At 37.4% G+C, this 15,990-nt stretch overlaps 1 protein-coding gene across 1 annotated transcript in view; it reads right to left on the bottom strand.

Annotated features, from left to right (window-relative positions):
- Positions 1 to 15,990, bottom strand: part of znf407 (zinc finger protein 407) — a 528,111-nt gene that overhangs the window by 493,655 nt on the left and 18,466 nt on the right. Inside the window, exon 2 of the mRNA XM_039737697.1 lies at positions 11,604 to 15,831. Coding sequence (XP_039593631.1) covers positions 11,604 to 15,774 — 4,171 coding nt within the window. The 5' untranslated portion in view covers positions 15,775 to 15,831. The remainder of the gene's footprint in view (positions 1 to 11,603; positions 15,832 to 15,990) is intronic.

Below are 15,990 nucleotides of genomic sequence, written 5' to 3'. Positions count from 1 at the left end.
GCAGCACAGGAGCGCCGCAGAGGACTTTACTTTCTCCAGTCCTGTTCAGCCAACATAGATCAGACTTCGAATACAACTTGGAGTCCTGCCACGTGCAAAAGTTTGCCGATGACACTGCTATCGTGGGCTGCATTAGGAGTGGGCAGGAGGAGGAGTATAGGAACCTAATCAAGGACTTTGTTAAATGGTGCAACTCAAACCACCTACAACTGAACACCAGCAAAACCAAGGAGCTGGTGGTGGATTTTAGGAGGCCCAGGCCCCTCATGGACCCCGTGATCATCAGAGGTGACTGTGCAGAGGGTGCAGACCTATAAATACCTGGGAGTGCAGCTGGATGATAAATTGGACTGGACTGCCAATACTGATGCTCTGCTCAAGAAATTACAGAGCTGACTATACTTTCTTAGAAGGCTGGCATCCTTCAACATCTGCAATTAGATGCTGCAGATGTTCTATCAGACGGTTGTGGTGAGCGCCCTCTTCTACGCGGTGGTGTGCTGGGGAGGCAGCATAAAGGACGCCTCATGCCTGGACAAACTGGTGAGGAACGCAGGCTCTATTGTAGGCATGGAGCTGGACAGTTTGACATCCGTGGCAGAGTGACGGGCACTGAGCAGGCTCCTATCAATCATGGAGAATCCACTGCATCCACTGAACAGGATCATCTCCAGACAGAGGAGCAGCTTCAGTGATAGACTGCTGTCACCGTCCTGCTTCACTGACAAACTGAAGAGATTGTTCCTCCCTCACACTATGACTCTTCAATTCCACCCGTGGGGATTTAATCATTAACATTATACAAAGTTACTGTCTGTTATACCTGCATTTTAATCACTCTTTAATTTAATGTTGTTTTTGTTTTTTTTTAGCAGTATGCTGCTGCTGGAGTATGTGAATTTCCCCTTGGGGATTAATAAAGTATCTGTCTATCTATCTATCTATCTATATTAAATAATGGATACATTAATTTCAAAAATAAGGATACTATACAAATGAGAGCACCCCCTGATGAATTTCCACTCCAAGAGTAACACTGGTATACATCGGTTACTCTCCTTTAGAGATTTACTAGCAGACTTTACCAAAACTGGTCCATTCTGGTAATGTCTTCATGTCCTGCAAACTGTCAGTCAGATAGTCACACCAATAAATTACATTTTTTGTTTCTAAAAAATCTTGCTAAAAAATAATTACTTCTTTTAAACAAGAAAAATATACAAACTATAATGGTGCCAGAATGCATTGTATGGATATGCTTTATCTTCCTTCTGTAGAAAGGAAAAAAAATGACAACTGCACACTTTGAAAATACATTATACATAGTAGCAATTTTATCACATTAACACTAGCATCTCTTGAGATAAATACATGCAAGATGCCTTTAATGTTTAATTTTGCACACTTTGACAGCGATTTAACGTAACTGATTCTCTTTGTAAGCTGAAACAAGTTCTCCTTCACCCTGAGGAAGGGCTGTTTGTTTGTAACAATGAATTGCAGTGGTGTTATTTATCTGTCAGGTAAAACAAACAGCTAAATATACCAACCCTTGGGTCTCTAGCTTTTTTCTTTGGTGAAAGGCAGGGCGGCTTCATACAAAGCACTGCAGACACTCTCCATAGCTTGTTATTTTGAAACCTCCTTGAAAATAACATTTTCTGTGACATTTTCATATTCAGATTCTTTCATTTTCCCCACTAACATCAAACTTTACCCTTTTTATCTAAACACACAAATATAATAAAGCCTGCCTATTTTAAAAATGAACTTCATTAATACTTAGCTCCGAAATGTGCTAATAAGAAATACATAATTACATTTTTTTCTGAAAAACAGTACCACCCAGACCACATGATTTCCTAGTTCAATATCTGGAATATAAAGTAGTAAAAATAACACACAGTACAGAAAAAAACTAACAATGGAGCACTGAAGTCTCTCTAAATGTATATTCTATTGTCAGCCATTCTCTCATTCTGTTTCTGTATTTCCAACAACAATAGCCTCACTTTCCTCAGGTATTCAGGGTCTGTTCTGCCAGTGGTGCCGACTACACATTTCTAAATATTACAATGTATTTTATACTGTGCCTAAAGTCACGTATGTTCAGATGTTGTCTTGCCAAAGTGTTTCCTTTAAAATATATGCCCATCATATTTGTTTTTTGCGTGTCCCTTGACAGTTTGTATAGCACCGGTTTCATCAGAGCCACTTGTTTAGTTACAGCACTGTTCCCCTAATACCAAAGCCTCAGACAACAATGGTATTTCAGTATATTATTATATTTCAGTATTTTTTTGATATGCATTTCATGGTCTCTTCCTTCAGTTGCCTAGAAAGCCATGTATGAAATGCAGGTCCTCTACTATTTTTATGATGAATTGTTTTTTTCTTTTTTCATCTTTTTTTTCCTTCCACCCAGTATAATAACAGACTTAACAAGATAGCCTTGGCTACTACTTTCAAATTTTCCAAATAATTAAAGACAAAAGCAAGTATTTCAAAACTTTGTTTCCTGTAGCCCTTGAAGATTACTTATTTATATACAGTGCTTTTACAAATTATTTAGCCTACAAGACTTTAGATTTTTATTTGTAACAAGATTAAATTGCCACTTTAATAAGTTATCTACATAGTTTTGCATTCCATTTTAATCAAATGAAACATGTTAAAAATGTCAACAATTTATACAAACCAGGGGCCTCATGTATAAACAGAAATGTTGCGTAAGAACTTTTCCACATTCAAATCGCGATGTATAAAACCTACACTTGGCGTAAAGCCACGCACTTTTCCACGGTACCTCATACCTTGTCGTACGCAAGTTCTCTGCTCGGGTTTGCAGACTGGCGGCACCTAGCGTCAAAGCAATGCTACTGTTCCTGTGTGGTTACACCTTATTTTCCTGACACGGCTTTATAAATACAATGAAACTAACCGCATATTGTTTATTAGTGTAATACATCTGATTGTAATTAACTTGTAACATTATAATGGGCCAGGGAATAGCCATAGTATTCCAAATACCATAACTGCTTTAGCGTTGTTACTCTCACTGCACCTTCTTCTTCTTTCAGCTGCTCCCGTTAGGAGATACCACAGCGGATCATCTTTTTCCATATTACTCTCACTGCACCAAACGGAGTATTTATATCACTGTATCTGAGTGTGAATCACAGCAGCAGCTGATCGGAAAGAGAATTATCGGTATACAGCTTCAAGCACACGCTGCCTCAGCCACGGCAAAACGTTTCAAAGCCTTTCCTGTACGGACCTCGCGGTTCAGAAACAGTTTCATCCCAAGAACTTTAAACGCATTTAATCAATTGCTCCTTGTAGAACTGTTTGTACTTATAAGTTAAATCACCCCAATGTAAACTTGCACTACAGTTATAATATCACACAACCTGAGCCACTTTATAAAGCGCATATTTACATATGATGACAATATCATTTTTAAGATGAAATGCAGCAAAATATGTTTATTATATTATACAGATAAAACTGGGACTGCCGTGAAGGATAGAATATTTAAACATGTACTACGAAGATATTTCAATGTTCCTTAAACGTTTTGAAGAATCGGCGCTCTAAGCTTACAGATGTCTTAACGTCTATTACATAGCTGATTGTGTGGAGATCGGTTACTTGGACAAAGAAAAGCAAGGACTGCAGGGGCGGCTACGCCAATATATATTGAATATAAAACAGAAAGAGAAAATAACACAGCTAAAAAGGCAGCGACAAATTTCAGCAAAAGTTAAATGCTTGTGTTATGAGCACAAGGAGGCTATGCATTGTCCGCAACGGACGTGGCCATCCCCATAAGCTACCTTACTGACATTGGCGGGCGAAGGAGCCACCGATTCTTCCTCTGCCCAGGGCCACCACAAGCTTAGCGCCGCCCCCGAGTACGGCTGCAATAAATTATTTCATCGAAGGTTGCACACAATCACTGCGCCGTGAAACCCATGTTTCATTACGTGCTTTAACTCCTATCATCATGAAAATGATATCACGTGTACATTTCAGTATTTTAGTTATTCAGAGAGCTGTAATATCACAAATGTAATGGACTCTGTGTCCAGTTGGAGAAAGAGAGCCGGTTTAAGAAGCAAGTAGTGATTCACACACAGAGCACAAAGAAGATCAAATACAAAACAAAGCATTTAACGTGCTACTTTAATTACGATGTGATTTGAGAAACTGGTTAATTAAACGATTTTAAGATGAAGTTTATGATGTTCTACTTTAATGACAAAATAAACTACATGATTAAAGTGGAAATTTCGAGATTGAAGTCGACATTTCGTGCTTTTTCCCCCCACTGTGTGCCTTTTTTATTCTCTGTACCATAATAAGCTTTCAAATGACACTCAGACAGTGGGCTACAACTCGCCTTTTCACGGCGACTTTGATATGTGACTTCTTTTTTATTTCCGCACTGTGCGATTTTGTGAATGTGAGCGTTCAAGTTTCTCCAACACGCTATGTCACTCGATCAACGTCCTTTTGTTGATTATACCACGGTTTAATTAAACAAATAGTATGTTTTTCCTTTGCCTCCACTTGGTATTCGCTGAAATTCTTATATTTTCCCCCGTGCTTTTCCCATTGTCTTTTCATAGAAGGCTGAGCTCAAGGGCGATTTATATTGATTTGCATATTCAAAAAGGCGTAATTCTGGGAGGAGTTGGAGCGTTACATAAAGCGCGTGCACGAGTGTTACTTTTCACGCTGATCGGGATTTATGTAGCGGAAGAACGTGGAAGTTGGAGTACGCACAGATTCCTGCATCTGGATTTTTCTGTGCGTAAGCACATTTCGGCTTTTATGCTTACACCATGTTATAGTGCGAGTTCTACGCACGCCGTTATACATGAGGCCCCAGGAAATCAGATCAGGAGCACATTCATTGTAAAGACAGGATTAAACTTGCTCAGATACAAAATATAACCACTTCAGGTCACATAAATTGTTGACGGACTCTGCCTGTGTGGAGAATTAGTGAATCAGCTGTGTTAAATAAATCTGTATGGATAAAAACCATGATCAATCTGTATGGTTCCATATCATGTAACAGGCTCACAAAAGAAACTGCAAAATGATGACAAACAAAACAAAGTCAAAAGATCTAACTACAGTAGCCGGTTTCCATTTAAAAAGACTTTATGAAAAGAAATATTTTATTAAAAATGTTTGTAGATGGAAATGGAAATTGTCCATAATATTTTTTAAACAACTATAAAACTTTTATCTACTCCATTACAAAATTTGCAAAAAATGTAGCAGAAACATTTCTAACTACAGTAGCCATTACTCCATTTGAAAGAAATCAATGCAAAAAATGTTTTAACAGTTTTAAATGTTTGTTGACATTAGTGATTGTCCATAATATTTTACAGATATCAATAAATGTTTATCCATTCTTTTTTTAAATGTTGGAAAAAAACTGCAGTGGAAATGTTTTTAACAGGAAAAACTACATTTATGCATAAATGTGGTGTCATGGAACAGGATTTTTATTAATTGTGTCTCCTATAACAACTCAAATCACTACAGGAAATTTTGTGTTGATGGTTTAGTCCATGCTTGTAAGTTCCATATTAACTAAAGTAATATGTTATTGCTTTAACCTACAGATTAGGTTGACATGCAGCTTGTCAAAATCATTGTATCTAGCTTTCATAATGTGTAACATCACTGTCAAAAAATAGCTACATTTCCTCTTGGACATTTATAAAAAGACACTAGTAATTTCACTTAAAAACAGGCTAGGGTATGCATAGTTTATGTAGGTGTACATAATATTTAGAGATCTTGAAATGGTTCTATTTATCTGCATACGTCTGATATGACAACTGTTGCATTAAGCTCACTTCTGCTGTAGGCGTACCAATGGACATTTCACAGATAAAACAATGGTCAACAAGCACCTGAGCAAATATAGATGGTCATTCTTTGCAGTTAACGTGGCTGTGATAGCTTGCCTATGAGAAAGAACAGCATGCCTGTAGAATGCTTGATAGAAAGCATATACTATATACCTGTAGCACCAGATGGGCCAAAGATTTGAGATACATAATTTCATTTGATTTCACAACGCTTTGCAATGGGCTTTCAGGTCAGAGACTACCAAGTGGGCCAACAAATGTTCCTACGCAGCTACACTGCATTTCAAATATTATTCTTAGTGTTTAGCCAAGATATAATAATTAGTAGAAATTGGTCAATATTAATCAATTGATTAATAATCCACAGGCCTTGGTACATGGCTGCTGGTGATCACAGGAGGGCTTCTGGCCTGGAAGCATTCGAGGAATGCAAGTACAGATGGTGTTTCCTCAAACCACAAGTGACGTGTGTGAGGCAGAGCAGGAATCATGAATGTGCGGGTAGGGTATGCAGCACAAACAAAATCCACCATTGGAGCAACGTGGAAGGAGCCATGGAAGACTGGAGCGATGGTGCTGGAGGGTGACCAAGAAAGGAAAATGTGTCTAGTAAACCTCACGTGAGGGACAGACACTGAATTTCACAACTTGTTAGGCTACTTACATCAGTGATGATAAAATGTGATAATGCTATCAAAAATAAATAAATCACACAAAATGAATATCAACATTTTTGCCTAAAGTACACACCCCTAAGGAAAGTATTAAAAGATCCCTCAACATCCAATACTCAAAACCAAAAACCGAAATGTAAATGAATATTACATTTTGTAAATGAATATGTATTTGTTATGTTTGTCTTTCCTTTGGTTTCGAAGTGGTATGCCAAATCCTTTTGGTTTACTACATTTTCAATACCTAAATAAATGGGGTGTTGTTACAGTGCATGTGTAACCTGATTGGTAGCATTCATTAGACAGTTAACAGAACCTTAAATTGCTTAATTGAGGATTTTCAACAAACACCAAGAAGTAGTTTCTTATTTTGAAGGATTATTTCTGATATGGGAAAACAAATAGAAATATCACGTTTTTTCAAAAGGCCTCATTAAGCTACATGGAATAAATATCCAGGATGAAGAATACACTGTCTTTTGCCAAACAAATTAGCAGAAAAGTGGAAATAAAACAGCAAAAATAGTCAACTCTTTTGGAGGTGTTTGACAATTGTTCTGTGGACATTTTCCCTAATGTTAATGTTTTGTTGCGAATACTGGTCACACTTCCAAGTACAACTTTCAGTGTTAAGAGAGTTTTTTTTATCCGTAAATCGGATCAAGACATGTTTGAGATCATCAGTATCATCAGTACATTTCAGCAACTTGACCATCATATCATTTGAACACAAATTGCTGAAAATGTAGATCATGACCAAATCATCAACCAGTTCAACCTAAAGCCCTGATAACTGCATCTGGCATAAACCTTTACAGGACATGTAGGGACCGATTCTGTATGTGTGTTTGTCACGGCACAACAACATTTAATTGCCTTGATAATTTTTGCTCAACTTTTGCAAGGTCCTAATAATTCATTTATGTGAATGTACCACAGTATGAATTGATGTAAAAAATTTGGAAACGTGACCTTATACTGTATATCCTACTAAAAACTAGAACACCTATTTTTACATAGGCCACCCTAAAATCTATTCCTGGCTGTGCCTCTGCTAGAGACAGAGAACTATGTTACAGAAACTTCAAACAGTATAAAGGAGTGGGTAGGAATCCTGCTGATGAAGGACTAAGCTTCAAATACCTAAGGAAGTGATGTTTTGGTGACACATATTTTAATGAGGAGAATTCAGGAGATGAAATTTACTCTAAAGCTTTGCAAAGTTTAAAACAGGGAAATCTACTTGATCTGTCACCAAGCCTAATTAAAATAGCAAAATCACAGACAAAAGTAAACAAAGGCCTAAGTCATAATGGGGAGACTGAAACAAAATGCCCTCACCACCAAACTTATTATCCAGAACTTGGATAACCAGGAGGTATTTGAGCTGATCTTTATACCCTCTTGTGACATCATGGGTTAAAACCTTCAGTCATCCTGCATAACAAACTTGAAATGACGGCAACCATGGAAAACAAAATGATGTTGCAGAAAGATGTTAAAATATTTTTATGCCATTAAATAAAAATGTTTACAACAAGATAAGACTCAGCAACCTTCCAATGCCTTACATGAACCAGAACATCCAAGAAAAAAGGGACAGTGACTCTAAACAGTGAACAAATGGTTACCCTTGAGGGATCTTGTAATTTTTTTATTAATATAGATTGCCGAGTAAAAATGGTGGAGTACTGTATTTATTATGTACATTTACATAGTACACAATATACTGAAATCACAAAGAAACAATCACAACACACACAATATCTTCAAAACTTCACTTGATAGCTTTGTTGGGCTGAATGGCCTGCTTTCTTCAAAAATTTTCTTAGGGCTTTAAAACAATGAATGGGAAACCAAACAACAGAAGAGCTGAATACACAGAAGAAGGATTCAAAATTCATTTTTCATACTCCCAAAACTTTCACAAGACTCAATTTTCACTGTATGAACACCCATTGGTGGTGGAAAAAAGTACATAAGAAGCAGAAAGTGCAGTAACCACACCAAAGTGGGTCCTCCTTGGCTTAGGTAAACAGTAACTTCCTTATTTCAGAATCCATCTAATTTTTAAATGCTTATTGACAGCTATAGTTACTCAAATACATTTCAACAAAGCAATGATACCAGTTATATACCATTGGTTGCCTCACATCAATAACAGTTCATTTAATGTGTAGTCATTGTGGGGATTTCCATGCTTAACAAGAGATTTCCTGGCTTTGGTGCTCTTGACCTTGGAAACCACTAGGTCAAGTTTCCAAAGATGCTTGACTTATCTCTTTTTACATAGGACCTGGAAATTCACCAGTAAAAATGCAAAACAACATACGTTTGAGAAGAGGTATAGTGGAGGTTGGGGAGCGATCAAATATATAAAATTTAGACAAAACCTCTTGAATGTGAGAGAAAAGATCTAGAAAACACTAGCATTTTAATAGTGTACCAAGAAAGTAAAATGTAATTAAAATCTATACATATAAATTATATTTTATACCTATATTCCAACTGGCATACAGTACATAAAGTGACATCATGCGAGCTAAGTAAGCCATCTGAAGTTTTAGGCAGAAATTTGAGTGTGAAGGACAGACTGAGTTTAATACTGATGTAATGGTATAAATGTATGATATAAAAAACATAACTAAACAGATGAACATATTCTTGTTTATAGTTTTTAAAGACTGGACAACTGGACAAGGTGAGGTGGCCTTCTGCTGTTATGCACCTAAAATCTGGAATAGCCTGCCAATAGGAATTCGCCAGGCTGATACAGTAGAGCACTTTAAAACACTGCTGAAAACACATTACTTTAACATGGCCTTTTTATAACTTCATTTTAATCGTAATTTAACTTAATCCTGATACTCTGTATGTTCAATTCATCATAATAACTATTCATGGTGGCTCTAAAATCGGTACTGACCCCTACTCTCTTTTCTGTTTCTTTTTCCGGTTTCTTTGTGGTGGTGGCCTGCGCCACTCAAAGCTTCATGATGCTCCAACAATGATGGACGGATTAAAAGGAAGAAGTCTACGTGACCATCATCATCATCAAGCCCTTCCGTGAGAATCCTAAATCCAAAGAGGACTGTTTCATTTATGTTAGGTAGAATGCCCAGAGGGGACTGGGCGGTATCATGGTCTGGAATCCCTACAGATTTTATTTTTTCTCCAGCCGTCTGAAGTTTTTTTGTTTTTCTGTCCCCTGGCCATTGAACCTTACTCTTATTCGATGTTAATGTTGATTTATTTTGTTTTATAATTATGTCTTTCATTTTTCTATTCTTTAATATGTAAAGCACTTTGAGCTACTGTTTGTATGAAAATGTGCTATATAAATAAATGTTGTTGTTGTTGTTGTTGTTGAATGGAGTAATGCTTTTGAATTACTTAGTTTTGAATCTGTAGGAATACTTTTTTCCTTCTTTTTACAGCTGATAAAGTTTTAAAGTACAAGACAAATTATTACCAATAGCAAAAACTCTGATTATTGTAGTAGGAAAGTGGTCTGGGATTTGTGGACTTTTACTTAAAATAACTGCATTAGAGAAGAGCCAGCGGCTGCTGGGGAGCAGACAAACAGACCTAAAAGGTCACCTTGCAAGTCAACTTAGGACACAGTGCGATGTTAAGTTTCTGTTGTTAGTAAATAAATAGCAAAATTCAGAAAACCTATTCAACACTTTAGCGCAGGTGTCCATTTTGTATCTTCATTGTGATAACACTGTAGGACCTTAGTTTGCTTAACTTTAATTGTTTTGCCATTAGTCAAAAGACAAAGTTTTAACATTTCAGCATATTCCTTTAAATTATTATGAACAACACTAAAACACAATATTTTTGTTTCATGTATTTAGATAGCCTGCAACACTGCAAAACTGTTGAAATTGAGCCCTCCTGTTTCACTAGCGCACACAGGTTAATCTCACATTTTTCTGCCATGGCCCAGACACTAACATCAAATGTAACACATGCTCCAGTCTAACAAGATGAAACTTTTAAGTGTGTGGTCTTGATGCTGAGGTCTATCTTTGGTACACCACACATCAGCTAGAGAATACTACCATCTCTTCCATGAAGTATCATGATGGCTGCATTTTACTACGAGTATAGTTCTCCGAAACAGGGCTTGGAAGACTTGTAAAGTTAAAAAAAAAAAAACTAAGAAGTTCTAAAGGAAAACCTGCTGTTGTCTGTAGGAGGCTTGGAATTCTGAAAAAAAAGGTAACTCTCCCAACAGGACAATAACTGAGAGCATAAACACAACTGACTGGAAATATTTAGGAATCATCATTTCAAACTCCAGACCCCAATCCCATCATTAATATTTGTCAGGAGTTAAAAGATTTCTGATAAGCAATGCTCACCATCAGACTCTGACAGAGACTGGGCGACTTTGCAAAGGAGAATAGGCAGACATTAGAGAGCAGGCGTGATCAAAGCAAATAAAGACATGTTATTGATGACACATGATTATAATTTCTGCCAAGGATGCCATAATCAAACAGTATTTGTGAATAATAATGTTCTGCCTTCCTTTTTCTTTACTTAAATTTAATTCAGACAGATCTATTGAATATTGTTTTCACTTTGATATTATTAGGTTTTTATATTAATCAGTGACCAAAATTCAAATTAAATATGTTACAGTTCCATATTGTAACACATTTAAATGTAAGAGTAATCCAAAGAGGTGAATACTTTTCTAACTTTTGAATGCACGAAGAAACCAAGCCAGTATTTGTAACTTTAAGCCTAGCTCAAATAAAAATGGAATGCAATACTAATTTAAATAAATACAGGAATTTATTTATCCATTCATTTTCTGTAGCCAGGGGTACTTGGACATGTAGTAAATCATGGCAGTAACAAACACAAAGGTGTTACACACATAAATACACAAATGTTAACCAACCTAACACCATATCTCTAGACTATAATCGAACCTGGGGAAAAAATAATGCAATGCAGGGCACATTTATAAATATACATTACAATTAGAAAATCACATTTGGATCATGAAGCCTACCTGTGTGAGTGCGAACATGTGCAAGAAAAGCCATGGAATTGCTGCTCTTGCAGATCTTTCCGCAGTACTTGCAAACACTGCCTTGGTTCTCTTCCCTTTCCTTATTGATCTGTTCAGTGTCTTCCAAAATGTACTTGTTCACCTCTCGAAGGAGTTCTTCATGCTTTTCCTTAATGTGCATGAAAAGATCTTGCTCAGACTCAAAGGGATCATTGCATTTCACACATTTAAAAGTAGCACCTCCTTCTGGTAGCTCCTCTACGCTTGCTTGTTCATTTCTTAAGTGTCCAACACTTGTGAGGTGCTGGTGCAGATTGCTTTCTGTGTAAAAGGATTTTCCACAGAGCAGGCAGTGGAAGTATTTCTCTTTAGAAGGATGCTTCATTGAAATGTGCACATTCAGCCCACTTAAGCCATCAGCCAGAAATCCACAATCTTCACAACGAATCCGTGCAGATTCAGTCTGTAAAGATCTTTCGGTTTTTCTTTTTCTTTTAACCTGTTGCACATTTGTATCACATGGGAAGGTACCAGGAGCACTGGTTTCTACACACAGACCTCTATCACTATCAGTATTTTCAGTGTCAGAACTGTTTTTTAACTGAACAATGCAATCATCAAATGGGACAGCTCTTGATAATTCTTTGTTCTGAACATGGTAGATATACCTTGACCCAGGTAATTGCAAATCGTTACTTGTTTGTTGTGAATTGTCTGAAGCGGATTCATTTGTCCTCCACATGCTGTCTTTTATGGCAGTTTCTGCCTCTTGCTGTGCATCTAGAAGAGCCTTTTCCACAGTAGGCTCTTCTTGAGAATCAACTTCTTTATCTGAATTTTGTCCTTGTTGGGTTCCGTCTACCTCATCACCTCTCACCACTGGTTCATTGTGACCAGTATCCCCGTTAGATGGCATCAAGTATGAGTCACTCATAACATCTGAAGAAATATATGAAGCATCTGTTGCTGTAGGTTGACTATTGATATTTGAACTACTAGTTGTGTTTTCATCAGATCTTCCTTCCTGTTCCATTTGAGTATCTTCAAATACTCCAACAGTTTCACCTTTTTTAGTGGGAGTCATGCTCAGAGATTCTTTACTACCGTCCAGTTGATTCTCTGGGATACCCACATCCATTTTTTCAGTCTCCAAGTCACTAGAACATGAGGTAAAGTCCTCTCGATTTGTGGCAGTGGTCTCTCCTTCTTGAGTGGTACCTTCAGATTCCACATTTTCCACAAAAGGTTTGGCTTCCTTATCTTTTGCTACTTGTAGATATGAAAGGCTTTTAAGTCTGTGCTTTTCAGTTGCTGCATGTCTTGAAATTTCCCGACGTGTAACAGCATAGTAGTTGCATGCCATACAGAAGTATTCAAAGTCTTTGGTGTGTTTACGTTTTATGTGAAGATCAAGGGAAGAACAGGAATGAGCAACAAAGTCACAATGTGCACAGGAATTGGGCAATTCACCTCTTGCTTTTTTTTGTGGTGGGCTTAACAAGCTGTCATCATTTTTATTTTCATCAGTTTCACCTTCATCAGATTTTTCTTGATTGTCATCGACATTCTGGTCATGAGATGCATGGGTTCCAGGTGCCATTCCTATTTTAATCTCCCCTGTTAACTGCGATATCACTACTTCTTTCTGCTTGCCATTGTCTGTGTCTACAATTTCCTTACTGGTTTTATCCTTTGTTGGTCTACTTGTGCTCTCCATTGCATCAGATGTTTTACCTTCTATCCCAGAATGAAGGAGTTCTATAAATCCATCCTGGATGGCCAACTCTTTGCCAGCATTTTCCTTCTTGGCAATTTCAGCACGATGTGCATGCTTCTTTGTTGCACAATGACGATCCATGTCTCCTTTAGTCACAGAATAATATTTGCAAATTTTGCAAAAGAAACTGTACTGGTGGCTGTGCCTGCGCCTGATATGAACACTAAGGTTTGTAACAGTGGAAGCAACCAAGCCACAATGGCTACATGTTGTAGAAGCATTTTCTTTAGGACGCCCCCTTTTATTTTTACTTATGGTAGAAACATTGTTCTTCCTCTTCCTGGAGCTGTTTTTTCCAGATGGACTACCTTTTATGGATGAACAAGCTGAAGGAGGGAATTTTTGAGTAGATGTAGTTTTTGGAACTTTTGGAACATTGACACATACCTCCTCTACTATTTCTTCAAATGAAAGGCCAAGATTGCTCTTTTCAACCTGATGCCTATGGCATTTTCTTTTTATATGCTTGTCCATGCCATTCTGTGTCAGCATATAAACGCTGCATACTCTGCAGTAGAAAGTATACACCTTTGCATGTCTCAGACGAATGTGCCGCATTATAATAGGTGATGATTTTGTTTTAAATGGACAGTTTTTGCACCGGAACCAGGTTCTAAGTTTTGCTGAACGCTTTAGTAAGTTTATAGCAAGTGAACGTATTAATGATGGCTTCCTATGAACCTCAGGTACAGCAACTTGAATGTCAAATGTCTTTTTCCCTTTTGGTTTTTTACCTAATCTACCTCGAAAGGTCACAGCCTTCAGGCATTTATGCTTAAAAGTGTGCAAGTGCTTTTCAAAGTAATTCTTTGTTAAACAAGAAAAGAGACACAATTGACAATAAAATGGCATTTGCTTAGACTGGCAGCTTTCAACATGAATTTCCAGACTCCATTTCTTCTTAAATTTTCTACTACAATAACTACAGGCAAGAGCAGGTTTCAGACCGGAGGATCTGACCTCACATTTGTCATGTGTCTTCAAAATATCCGGCTGTGTGCTAGTTTCTGCTGCTTGCAGTTTAGCCTCCTCATTTTCTTCAGAAAGTGTTATTGATTCACCTGAAAGGACATTGCATGTTGGTTTCTTGTTCAATGGTGTGTCACTGACCATCTTGTGCACCAATTCCACCGGGACTATTGTTGACACTGGATTCTTTTGCTTTTGCTCAGTTTCTTTTTCCTTTCTTTTCAAGCCTTTTTTTAGTGTATTCTTCAAACCTGGGGACATTTTTCCAGTACAATCTTCCATTGGTTTTTCTCTGTTGCAATTTTCCTGATTTGAAATTATATCATCTGCAAGAGGAGGAATTTTTCTTGTTGATGAGATGCTTTTAATTGCTTTGTTAACATGTGTCATTCCTTTAGAGATTTCGGTTTGCCTTTTTAGCTTTGTGTATCCTGTCCTGGGTTCCTTGTTCTGCTTGGATGTTGATGCCACTTTGCGTTTTTGAATGGCTTTGCCATTTTTATAATCTGTGTCTGATGGTATTAAATCAATGGGCAGAGGTTTTTCATTTCCACCTCCAACAGAAGCTGGACTATTTTTTTGACTGATCTTTTTAGCATTCGCACGAATTTGTCTTTCAGTAAGCTTTTTGCTTTGTTGCTTCAAAAGGTTTTCTCTCTTTTCTGCAAGATTCTGCCTACGGAGATGAGTTTTCCCAAGGAAATGAGAATGAAGAGATTCTTCATCAACGCACTGAAAGCAACAGAGATCACAGGTAAACACTTTCATTTGTTGAAGATTCTGTTTGATATGCTCCTCCAGTGCATTTGCATTCTCAACCTTGTGCTTCTCATTACTTGTTATTGCTGTGCAACTTTCAAAAGATGCAACTTCTTCAAAGGTTGCTGGCTTTCCAGTTGATTTGGCCCTTGTATTATCCTTCAACAAATGGCTTTTACTACCTGGACTTGTGTCTGCTGTACTAGTGCATGCAGAAGAACTGGCATTAGAATGCTTTCTTTTTAAATGGATCTTTAGTGCAATGGGGTTCTTAGCCATAAATCCACAGTAAGAGCACAAGCTGCCAGATTCAGAAGCATTTGCTTCTTTCTCATTTTTCTGATTTTGTGTATCTTGGTCGTTGTTACAGGAGGCCGATTCCATGTGCACAGGAAGCAACAGTTGACCTTCATTACTTTCTTCAACCACTGATTCATTACTCACACTGCTCGGTGGCTCTTCCAATTTAGGTTTTTTACCTGAAGGTGAAGTTTCATGACCAGCTCCCTCAGAGCACAAATCATCATTTTCATCAATATTTTTTACGTCTGCTTCTGTGTCAGTAATTAGTTTCCTTTTTGAATTAGAAGTATTTGGCATAGTATCAGTTACTACTGCTTGCTCTGCCTCACATGCAGAAGATGGTGAATCTTTGGTGACTTCCATGGCCAGGCACAGATTTCTTATTCTTAAAACTTCTCCATTAGTTAGATCCAAAATGCCCTAAAATGAAACAAAATATACATTTTAATATGCAATATTTGACAAGATGCAACAATATATTTTCAGAGAATGTTTTTACCATTACATGGATATCTTCAACCTAGAGTCTAAGTCAGCAGCAACAGTTGCCAAGTAGGAACCACCCATAATTGTGTCCTC

Source organism: Polypterus senegalus, chromosome 15 (assembly GCF_016835505.1).
Source record: "Polypterus senegalus isolate Bchr_013 chromosome 15, ASM1683550v1, whole genome shotgun sequence".
Lineage (NCBI taxonomy): Eukaryota > Metazoa > Chordata > Cladistia > Polypteriformes > Polypteridae > Polypterus > Polypterus senegalus.
Note: the sequence above shows the minus strand (reverse complement) of the source record. Positions and strands in the feature narration are given on the sequence as shown.